We start from the raw sequence: 12,438 nt of genomic DNA, 5'->3' as shown, positions 1-12,438 counted from the left end.
CTGAAATTAAAAGAAAATAATCCAAAACAGATCATTCACAGACCTGTGGGTTGGGTTTTTTACCTTAGCATTTGTCACATCCAGTTAAAACTTTTCAGATGATTAAGGTATCTTAGGTACAGAAAGGCCTAAGTGCTATTATAACAGATCTATCTCATGTTTGATGCCCACCTGCCTAGAATTTCCTACTAAATAATAATGAACTAAAGATAGCCCCACTGTCTGCCTTGGCCAGTCACCTGTTCAAAAATAGCCAGCAGCAGAGGATTAAACTAAGAGTGTAGCAAGCAATGGAGTGACTTTCCCTGCAGCCCTAGCTCTCTTATCTACTGCAGACTATCTGCAAGCTTTCTGGGCCAGAAGTCAGCCTGTCCCCCAACACCAGTCTAATCCCTGTGCCCTCCTTTACACCTCCACTACAACTCATTGCTATGAGTGCCACTATCCAATTTGCTCATTTCCTTTGGTCGACGGTTTACCTCTGTCTTGCTTTAAAGAAAGCACCAGAAGAACAATTATATGTCTTGTCTGCCTTAACAAATGTAATCACTGTTCATAAATTTACTTCAGGAGCTAGGGGAAAAAAAAAAGTAATCTAACTTACATTCCATATATATAGATCAGTCATTAAATTTAGGAACTGAGACTTCCAGAAGTCAGCATGTGCTTAACCAGCTCATTACTTTTGAACCAAAGGATCTTAACCAAGGAGCAGAGCTCCTCTTCACGTCTGGGAAGAAGAACTGTTGCAAATCTTCTTAACACTTCCTTTCCTCCTTCATCCATTTTCCCTTTCTTTTATGGCTAAATCCCATTGGGCTTTTCCAAATTGTAAAACAGGATATAAAGTTAACATTTCCCCTACCGCCCCCCTTAATTTTCTACTCTTACCAAAGCATGTTGTAATGCCTTAATCCTTCATAAGAAAAACCAACTGAAAGAAGATTCCAGAGCTAGTTACTTTTAGCCAAAGGATGTAATACAAATGCTCTGGGGAACTCATGACCCCAAAAAGGACAAAAGAAAAAAAGCTTCTGCAGCCCCAATGAGGCAGAATTTCAGTCTGCATTTCCGTGGATAATCATGGCCCTCAGATCTCATTTAGAGCAATGCATTCAATTTTAAATTAGTCCAAAATGTAAATTTCTCTTGTAGCTTACCGCTTCCTTGATAATTTCAAATCGTTTTTCATCAATCTCAAAAGTAGCCATTTTCTCAATGATCTTCTTGAGCAAGATATGTTGCTTGTCATTATAACCTTTTACAGAAAGCTATGGAAAAAGTGCATTAATTTGCTTTAAATATGGAAGATAAAAGAATAAAAGCAATTACCAAGCCTTGTATAATTCAACAAACAATACAGTTTTCAACACTTACTCTAAGTTCAACCCTATTCAACACTAGATCATTTTGAAATAAAATCCCTTTACCCATCGAATATAATATTGCATATTTTCCCAAGAGGTATGAATGCAGAGAATTAATGTAATTTCATGTTGATGTAAGCAAACTGTACTCAGAAAACATATTTTTAATTATTACAAGTATCGAGTTCAGTCAGTAAACTGTACATTTGCAGTACTGAAATTATTTCACTCTAGGCTTCTCATTTTACTAATGCAATCTAGATTCACAGCCTTGTTAAATATTCACTCTGGTTTACTTTTAAGCCTGTCTCATGCTTATCTTGCTGCTCAAAAAAAAAAAAAAAAAAATTTACTAAGTAAGCAGTACTACAAGAAAAGGGGTACTGTTAACAGCAGCACAATTTATAACCAGGATGGTGCTGGGCTGAAACACCAAGGTAGTTAATCTACAATTGTAATGAGATATTGATCTGATTATACACTAAATACACTGATTATACACTAAATAAACTTAGTAATTAAAAAAAAACAACACAGAAACTAAAAAGCGATTATATGATTCCACCAAGCTACAGAAAGTTTGTCTAGTGAAAAAAGGCCTTAGAAGGCCTATTTGGGAGGAAAAAACTTCAAAATGTGGTATCTCAAAACAGGAATTCAATTGAGTTTGTGCATTTTAATGATTAAAGGTAAAACTGAATATTTTAAAAACCAACATCCAGGTGAACTCCTGCTTTCCAGTAGAAGAATTTTTTCTTCTATAATTGCTGAAACAAACCTAAACCACGAATATGAAGAAGCTACCCTAAATGAGCATAAGAACTCAAACCATTCAGTATAGCATCTGTCCTTGCTTGAAGTATCACTATTGTACAATTACACCTGCTAACTATAAAACTTCTTACAATTTGGAAAATAATATTAAAAGTTCCCAGGTATCAGAATGGAGTAAACTGATTTTAATATGCAAAACCAATCTTTACAGTAGAAGAACACGAAGACCTTACAAAAACCAGCTAACATTTAAAATAACTCTAAACTGTGACTAAAGAAGAAAATTACACATACCCTTCCCCCCCTACCCCAAAGAAATTAACTTTGACCATGGAAGCATCAGAAAGATTGGAAACTGAAAACAGATAACCATGTTTGCAGTAAGTTAAGCGAATACTACCAGAAAACGAGATGTGCACTGGATAAAAAAAGAAATTGCAACACTTTTTTCCATACAAAAAATGTAAAGACAATGTACAGTATATTCTCTTACTAAGATGCTTTGGAAAATAATACTTCTAGAGGAAATTTCAAAGCACATTTTGGTATAAAATGATGGTTAATAACAGCTCTTAACAGAAATTCAAGAGAGACTATTAAAATCGCCTATCGTAAATCTCGTAAGAAAAGCTGAATAAGAAATAACCATTTGTTACAATACCAGTATTTATCAAGTTAAGTATTGTCAGCACTTTAAAACAGATTATAAAACATATAATAAAAACAAACACTAAGGAAAAGCCATAAATATCCAGCATTGCATTCTGAGAACACATGCACAACCCATTTCCGTAGGTCACTACAGCACAATTAGGGAATTACAATAAAATCTGTAAAGTTTAGATTCATTCAACAGACAAGTTAATCTTTTTATATAGAAACCAGCAATACTACTTTCAAGGTTACCATGCAAGCAAGTAAAACTGTGAACTAAAATGCAACAATTGCACTGCACACATGTTCATAAGGCACTGCAACCTTAAAGAGGTCACTCAGTATTGATTAAAATACAGTTTTGCTTTGCCTTTAATTCATGAGATATATGCAAGGAAAAAAACATTAACCGTCTCATTTAGAAACGCAGAAGTCAAATGTTTTCTCCAAGCTCAACAACTCCCAAGCTGTTCCATTTCCTCCTGCGTTTTTTTCTTACTTACAAGTATTGCATTCATTCCTGATGCAATGCCATAGATCAAACCTGAGAGGCGTGCTGCATATGTATACTCTTTTAAATCATCCTTCAATAACCTGATAAACAGGTATGTCATGTTGCAATGGAGAGGATCAGCATAAATGTAGCGACTAACAAAAAGAAAAACAAAAGAAATGCTTTGATACCTCAAGCAGTGACAAAGTAATGGATGAAGAAACATGACTGAAGAGTATGTATATGCAGCCTCATGATCAGTAGTTCCTGAACAGGAAAGCTGAAGCGTACCATTTATTTAATAGCATGAAAAAGGGGGTCTCCTACCCCATCAGTCAGAAGGCTTTTAGTAGATATCTGACAAACTGAAATAAATATATGTAAGCTTGGATTAGGGTTGCTTTTTTTCTTTTTTTATAATGGAGGAACAAATCTTATAATTAATTTCATGAATGATATAAAAATAAAGAAGAAAATTTGTCTAATATGAATGGAAAGATTGTTGAAGACTTTGAACAAAATTCAACTTAAAATTCAAATTAAAGAAAGGATGGTTAATAACCAAGATCAAAAGGAGTAACAGCCTTAGACCCATTTTTTAAATAAAAGTCCTTCCATCAAATCAATATAATAATGTTGATGAGTGGAAGTAGTTTTAAGGCTCTAAGCTTTTCCTTGATTTGGGTACTTACATACATCCCATAGATGGTATTTTGGAGATCATAGTTCAAGCCAGCTAGTTCTGCTGCATATGCATACTCGTTGAGGGAGTCTTTGAGTAGTTCAAGGTACAAATAGGCCATGTTACAATGCAAGGGATCCACGTAAGCAAATGGGCTGGAAGAAAATGTTGAAAGTAAAATAATGCAGTTTAAAAATTATTTCTCAGTTTCTTCTGGCCTTTTAAGTTTGATCTGAAGGAAATAATATTTAGTGCAAGTATGCTGATGGATCCCGTTATGAAGGATTCCTATTTTGAAGCCAAATATGAACATACCTGTAAAAAATTACTTAGCTTGCTTATGGTTTGAGCGATGCCTGAATATATTGGAGATTCCAGAGATATTCTCTTATTTGTGCTCATAAATCAAGACACATTATATTTACTTTGCTGCACAGTCAGAATTCACCAGGAGTTAAATAAACTCAATACACCTGAATAACCAACATGATTTAATAGACTGAAATTAAAACTCACATACTGAACATAAATTTAATTAATACTTCTACACTACGAGAAAACTTTTCTATCATGAAAGTTAAGATATTAGCAATTTGTGGTATGAAAAATATGCAGTACATGCTATGTTCAGCTCAGGAAAGAAGTCTGGTATATCCATTTTCATATTAATATAATTATTTCATGTTACCTTTGTAATTACAACAACTATATAAGCTCTACTGTTGTATTAGAAGCATATGATCACCCAAAATACTGTCACAAGTTTCTGAAATAGAGAAATTCAACTCAAAGGCTCAAGCCATGTTTCAGCTGTGCTAACTGTTAAATATCTGTGTGTTTTAAAGATTTGCAAGGTCAAGACAAGTTATTTGTACTATGACTGAATGTTTATTTCTAAAGCTTCTGAAGTGCATGTAAATTCATTCTCAATTTCACAGAAATAATGAGCAGTATCTAAAACAATCTGCTGTCAGGATATGGCTTAAAATTTATAACCACACCATTTGCATTTATTTTCCCTAAACAGTCACTTATGGTCATATTCAGAGACACGCTATTATACATGTTTATGCCTGCACAGCATGGTATTTCATAGTGTATACCAACATTCATGTCGTAAAACAAAGATCACATTGCCAAAACACATATGCTGGTAAGTTTAAAATACATTGCAAAGGTATTTTTAAGAAGGTTTCTATTAGTTTTCAATAAGACCTTGCCCTCTTTTTCCTTTGATGAAGGAAAGCAAGCATGGGAATAAATTTAAACAAACAAAAAAAAGTATCTATTAAAGAAGCAGAGCCTGCTTCTTAGCCTAGGATATGCTTTTTTTACTAACTGGGTTAGTTATTCTGGGCTTGGGCTTGTTCAACTTAAGCAAACAGGTCAGGGGTTAAAGAAAAAAAAACAAGGAAAAAAAGGGGGGAAAAACACAGGGAAAAACAAGGAAAAAATGAAGGAAAAAAAAGAAAAAAGACTTTGCTGCTTGCCTTTCTCCCTACAATGAGAACTTCCCAAAACTGAGAAATTTCAATATGCCCAATGATGCAAATCAAATTAAGACTGAATTCAAAGTATATAGGTCAATCCTATATTATCATGAACCTTCCTCCAAAATCATTATATTCTTTTCCATTTTGATGCTAGAATAGAAACTTAATCAAGTTTGAGTGATTACTATGTCTGTATAAATTATAACTTCTATATACTCATATAGCTGGCAATGGCCAACAAAGAGTTTTGAAAATAATGAAGACTACTAAATCATTAATCCTCAAGTGAAAAATATCAGAAAACAATTATTGTAACACTGTTCTGGGAGTTGCCTTCTACTACTGACAGCTTTGTAAATAAATGCTTATTTCTAGTTCACCTTTTTTTGACAAGACTTGAAGAAGCAGAACAACTCAATCACTGATAGTTTATTTGAAAAATCTTGAAATCCAGTCTTTTCCCCTTTCACTAAGTGACACAGCTGGAATCAACACTGAAGTGTTGATCCTGGGTTACCTTATGAGCAGCTGGAGTTGCTTGAAATATTTCTTAAACTGGAAGGTAGCAAGTATCCAGTTAAAAATAACTAGCACTGCATTTTTAACATCCATCTCTCCAAACCCTGGGAAACTTGAAGTGCAGAGTTTGTAACTACCTTTTGAAAGTATTCAAAGCAACAGAACATTACATTGTTATTTCGCTTCTTTTTAAAAAAGGATACTTGTTAGGTTCTTGAATCATAATTCATACAAAAGCAAAAGCTTAGCATCATCCTTTAGGCGGGATGATAAGTCCTGCGTCAGAGGTTTTTACCGTGGTGTTTCTTTAATGCAAGATGTGTGCCATGTAAGGATGCACAGTTTTGGAACAAGGCTACTTTAAACGGTTCATATACTCAGATTGTTCCTACTAGATTTGTATGTTTGAAGGTGACACAGCCTTCATCAACTTCCTTTTATTTCATTTACACAGCAGTTGCTGCTGTAACATCTGGGTCAGGAATCCTTCCAATGATTTGTGATAATCAGGGCTGCAGGCACAGATTTTTTTCTGTCTTACTGAAGCAGTATGTAGTGTGAACAAGTTCTTGTAATCTGCTACAAGGCAGTATAGTATAGCCATCACATTCTGATTTATAATTGAGGCTAAAACTTTTTATGAAAATCCGAGAATTAAGATGGCTTTATTCACCAATTCACTTGGCCACAAGAGCTATCTGTAATTTCATCAAGTCTCATGAATAAATATTATACATTTCACCATTTCCTCCAATGACAATCAGTATGACCAGTGTCAAAAGGAAAGAGATTCAATACAAATCTGTCTTAAGTATCAAACCTAGACAAAGCTGCTTACAGCTTCTTTTGGAGATATGTACCCAATATTGTCAAAATCTCCTCACATCCATTCATATATAATTAGCATCTCATTTTTAAAGAAAAGGAAAGAACCCGCAATCCCAACCCTAAGAAAACAGCCAGCTTTCCATCTGTAACCATTCATAGAAGAAAGAAGCAAATCATTCCATTGCATCCGTCAGTAAAGCTCAAGTACTCCGGGCTTTTTAAAATGGCTCACTGAGATTAAAGTACAAATCTAACTGGGAAAGATTGTCACCACATATCTAGTTGAACATGTCCCTGCTCACTGCAGGAGGGTTGGACTTGATGATGTTAACGGTCCCTTCCAATTCCCAAACCATTCCATGATTCTACGTTATCGTGCATATGTATGCAGACTTATACTTTTGTGTGCTCTACATAAAACCAATTATTATGTTTTAATTGTTCACAAACTGGTATGAAGATTGGAACACTCATAGTCCATTTGGAATTGATTTAAAAAAAAAACAAAACAAAACAAAACCCAACCCACAACTGTATAACAAACGTGGTGCCTATGAATAAAATCCTATTTTGGATTTTGGCTAAATGTAGTACAAGGGAAAGCCACCATGTATTAACAAACAAGGCAAACTATTGCAGTTGTTGATCTCTGAGTAAGAGATGGGCAGTTATCATTTTGATCTTCCACATCCTGACAAATCAAAGCTGAAACAGTTGTAACGTTTGCCCTGTGGTTTAAAAAAGCAAGAAGAAAGAGGAAGTGCCCAGGCAACCTATTTTCCCCAATTAGTACCCACACCAGTGCCAAGATCTGACACACATTGAAAAAAAACCCTATCTAAAATTCTGCCAAGAAAAATGTCAAGTGGTCACACAAAACAAGGACTCTACAGTGCATCTATGAGTGTCTATCAAAGCCCACACAGTAGCCTTTCCAGCAACATCACTGAATCATTTAATTAGGCCAAAGGAGGAGAGTTGCTGAAATTACTTCAGCCTTCAGTAGTCCAGGACAAATCGCTGCACTCTTTAAGACAGCAGTAATTATTTTTTTTAATCCAAAAGTTAGAAATTATTACTTGAAAGAAACACTCAGAAGGTACATCACTGTCATGCTCACATAAGAAAAAAAAAAAAATCTTCCTGTGACAAAAATAATGCAAGACCAGAATTAACGTTCCAGCACTTTATCAGTGAGAATTTTGAAGTGAGAATCACGCATTCATTGTTAATACAGATGGTGTCCTTCTAAAGAAAAAATAATCAGTTCATGGAGTCAGTTAAATAAAATCCCAGAATTTTAAGTACTTAGGGTTTTATACTGGCTTGCAGTATGCAAATTAAAACAGATTTTGAACCTAAACCCATTATCAGAATAGCATTTTATAAAGAACATACTATCTTAAAATAGTTGTGATTAGTTATTAATTAAAAATAACACACACCCATTTTCAAGGAGGTATGCTGCAATATGTAGTTGGTCCTATTGGTAGGCATATTTCAGATATAGCAAATACAACATAGAAGAAAGTTCTTTTAGAAGTATTTTTAGATAAACTTTTTCTGTTAATATACATGGAGCACCTCAAACTGCTACTCAGCTGCTGTAATAACTTACATGAGCCTTCCTGCCATCTGTACCTTACTGCATACTCCCAAGTAAAGACAAACATTTTAAAGCCTCAATACACGCAAAAAAGTTTTTGCCACAAAAATGCAGATTCCCAACAAACAAGAAACTTCTGGAGAGCAATTCATGTGATATACTTAATGCATACCTGAAAAATTCAAAGTTGAGACAAGCTTTTGGCAAAAAAAATTTGTCATCTTGCTTGAACCATAGTTTGCTCATAGCAGTGTCCTGTGTCAAGAAAAGAGCTTTTGTTAAGTCACTTAACTTTTAACTGCAATGTATTACCCTATTAAAAAAAAAGTCTCTTCACTACTTTAAATCTCAGTTTAGTATTGTCCCCTCAAATTCATGTTTTTGCTATACACATTTCTGTATACATTCATCTACCCTTATTGAGACTTCTTACCATATGTCACCTTAACAAGTAGTTACATGGCTGCAGCATTGTGAATGAGTTTATGATTAAAATGGGAACTACTTTTCTACAGCAGGAGAGATCAAAGACAAACATGAAGTTAGCTTCACAAAATTCCCTGCTAATGCTAGCATTAAAACATGTGCTGTTATGCAGCACTACAACAGCACAGTTACATGTTTTAGACTAAGAATACAATTGTGTATTTAATGCTTTTAGTGAAAAAATACTAATGCATTGTATGTTGTGGTAATGAAAAAAACCACATGCACTTTTAGAAAAAGTAGTAAAACTAGTTTGAAATTAGTTAAAAAGAACTGTCACCAAAATTGTTTAGAATAATCTCCTAGTAAAGAATCTAAACAGCCTCCTCAATTGCTTTTTCTCCCACAAAAGCTGTGAAATAGATTCTCTCTGTTCAGCTCCAAGCTAACTTTACCCCCCTCAACACCTTTTCTTTTAATTGCTTTGAACTGAGTATGTAAGAAGAGAGAACTTTTAAACATAAAATTATTTCCCTTTCTCATATTTTTGAGCAGATGTTCTTCGCTTCTCAGGGATTTGGCACGTTACTTTCGTCCTCCTTTTTGCATAAATGTCTCTCACAGCACACCTTCCTCTATACAATATTCAACTCATACTGAAATTACAGCTTCTCTCTGAGACAACAAAATTTTTAATCTGTTGAATTGCTACTACACAGCTATAGAATACATCTTGCATCATGGACAGAATGATAAACAGTAGAGCCTGTCTGTAGTACTGGAGACCTGATCCAATAGCTAGAGATCACTAGCTACAGTCCATAGTTCAATTTGGCCCTCCAGCCAAAGCCCATATCCTAACTTCCCTCTTTCCTGGGGGTTCTTTTCAGGGCAAGATGTACCATTACAACAGAGGCAACCTAGTGACATGCTGCCAGTGAAAATGGCCATCCTGTTCCTGCACTTAAGATCCCATCCCTCCCCTGCTCCACAACACTGGTCCAATCCATAGTAAGCTCACTTAGACATATAAAACAGCAGAAAAATCGCTTTTTTTGTACAGCTTATCTCTGTTGATTTAGTTCTTGCAGTGCTCTGCTGTGGGGTCAGATAAATGCCAGGGCCCACAAAAGAAAAATGGCACAGGCATACAGCTGGGGAAAAAATGAAAGAGATGCAGGCAAAACAGATAGTATCTATTTCACCAAGTACAAAAGATTAGAAACATTTTCCCTCAGAAAACAAAGAAAAAGGAAAAACTAAAGCAATGCATTTCTAAAGCAATGATGCCTTAAAACAAAGCTTTTGTGTGGATCAATTGCCTAGCTGCTACAGAGACAATGAAGGACCATCAAGTTTCTGTAGCAAACCAATTAGTGTTACTTAATAGAGCCACAGTATGTGTCCCTGCCAAGGTTTAGGGTTTCAGTTCAGGATGAACATCAACATAGGCTCGAAGTCTTTCTCTTCAGAATACTGCTTCAAGAATATACCTGGAATGCCCTGTGCGGAACAAATAAATATGTTTTCCTGAAGGATTACTTTGACCTAAAGTAGACTTATATTAGTGTGCAAAAAGTACTCCTGATTTGAGTATTCAAGCTGAAACATAACATGTAATTGTAGAAGACTTTTCCTATTTAAAGTCCGACTAAGCCTAGAACAGAGACGAGCATTAGCAAAGACAACTCCACTTTAGTAGTGAGAAGTATTTTTAAAGTAAATTTTAGGTACTCAAAATAACCTGAGATTTGCTAAATGTATTGAGATCATTACATGATGCTTCCAGGAGACTGGAGAGTGATGTTTATTTACGTGTTTACATCTCCCTCTCCCTTTTTCTATGCAATCACAAGCTTCTTCCATACACAGCTACACAAGAATAGCCTTGTCTACACCCTCAACTTACTGAACACTGCTCAAAAAAATTAATAAGAGTGGGAGTCACCCTTCTGCTGAATAAACAGCTTTAATATGAGTTCTATCAATTTTTAACACATTTTCAAAAGGGCAAAGAGAGTTCAAGCTGTTTGTAGATACATTTTTGTAGGAAACCAGTCATAATCCAAAGTTCAGCAAGAATTAATTTTCTACTGTCTTTCTAGCAGTATCTTTTTGTACTTTTTTGTTTATTTGACTTTAGAATATTACATGATCTGTATTTTTAAAACACACAGGAATTAACTGCTAACTTCCCAGAAGGTTAGCTAGCAAACAGAACAAATACAGAGCTTACCTTGACAAGGGCAGGGTACTGTGTTGCATCTTTTTCCAATGGCAAAATCTCGAAGTTTGTAGGAATGAACTCATTCTTCATTGGAAGCTTGAATTTCCCATTGAGGTCAGCATTTTGCCATTTCTAGATAAACAGAAGAAACAATGAGGCAAAGCAGAATTTCTGCTTAATTAATGGATATATACTTATTTATTTTATGCTGTAACAAAAGATTTAAAAATGTGTTCCACTAGCTTATGTGTAAATACTATTAACATAACAGGGAAAGAGAGAAATATCTGGGAAACCAAAAAAAAAAAAAAAAAAAAGTTGGAGTAGACTATCAGCAGGATGAAGTGCTCTGAGGAAGAAGGCAAAAAGATAAAAAATAATTCTGAAAAGTTTACAGTAGAGTGGAAGGTGGTTCTATGTCTCATTATTTCTGCTATTCTGAACTCTAAATGAAGGTATTAAACTAAATACATAAGCAAGAATTGTAATCAAGAACATAAGTATGGACAAGCAAAAGGGAGCGAAGTGTTCCTATGCAGACTGTATTCACCATGTGCTCAGCAGGTCTGATTTAGCTCTAGGATGTATTTTATAGCCATCTCTTCTTAAAAGAATAGATCAGTCCTTTACTGGAGTTTTGATTTTTAGAAGCTCATATAATTGGCAAAACATACTGATTTTTTGCAAAAATCAGTCTCAGAAACATGTTACATAGAGCAATTATAAAAAGATCCCTTGATCCCTTTCTTAAGAACAGATTAGTTCATTAACATTTAATAGAGAGTTTTAAGAAGTTAATGCCTACATTTTTAAGTAGCCACTGCATATTATGGACCTTTTATATATTAAAATGGTATAATATTCCCTGTACTTAACACAGTTTAAAACCATTAAAAAGTAAACATCCTATGTCATACATATTTGAAATCTAAAGACTAGCATATGATCCTTACTTCTCATCAATACTTACTTCTCATCAATACTAAACAGACTCATCATACAATTTTCAAGCTATGCAGAGCAGCAAATTTAAGTTCTCCCTCCAACTAAATGGAAAATTACACAAAGAATTTACAACTCCTTCACTTGCAGATATTAGAATATATCAGAAGTTTTAACATGCCTTAATAACTTCATCAGAAATTGCTTCTTGCTTGTACTGTGTTCCATACCAGTCTTCAGTTCGATCAGTTTTTCCTTCAAAAGACTTGGAAACTATTGCAACTCTGAAAACAAAGAGAAGCAAAGCACTTGGGCATGAATGTGTCTGAGAAAAGACTGCGAGATATTATTCAGGGCAGTATTTCTGTTCCATCACCAGAATGCATTTATTTCTGGAAATGGTCCCTGGACAACTACAAAATACATT

General features: G+C 34.7%; 1 protein-coding gene across 4 annotated transcripts in view; it reads right to left on the bottom strand.

The window, feature by feature from the left end:
• IDE (insulin degrading enzyme) overlaps positions 1–12,438 on the bottom strand; it is a 70,319-nt gene that overhangs the window by 23,452 nt on the left and 34,429 nt on the right. For 3 of the 4 annotated variants that reach the window (XM_037399081.1, XM_037399080.1, XM_037399082.1), the window contains exons 12-16: positions 12,193–12,295; positions 11,079–11,201; positions 8,589–8,671; positions 3,981–4,125; positions 1,161–1,271 (exon numbers count right to left, since the gene is read on the bottom strand). In XM_037399081.1, the coding sequence (XP_037254978.1) occupies positions 1,161–1,271; positions 3,981–4,125; positions 8,589–8,671; positions 11,079–11,201; positions 12,193–12,295 (565 nt within the window). Of the gene's footprint in view, positions 1–1,160; positions 1,272–3,298; positions 3,444–3,980; positions 4,126–8,588; positions 8,672–11,078; positions 11,202–12,192; positions 12,296–12,438 lie in introns of all 4 variants that reach the window. The other variant, XM_037399083.1, reaches the window with a different exon arrangement.

This window comes from Falco rusticolus, chromosome 9, assembly GCF_015220075.1.
Source record: "Falco rusticolus isolate bFalRus1 chromosome 9, bFalRus1.pri, whole genome shotgun sequence".
Classification (NCBI taxonomy): Eukaryota; Metazoa; Chordata; class Aves; order Falconiformes; family Falconidae; genus Falco; species Falco rusticolus.
This window is presented reverse-complemented; position numbering and strand designations above follow the sequence as displayed.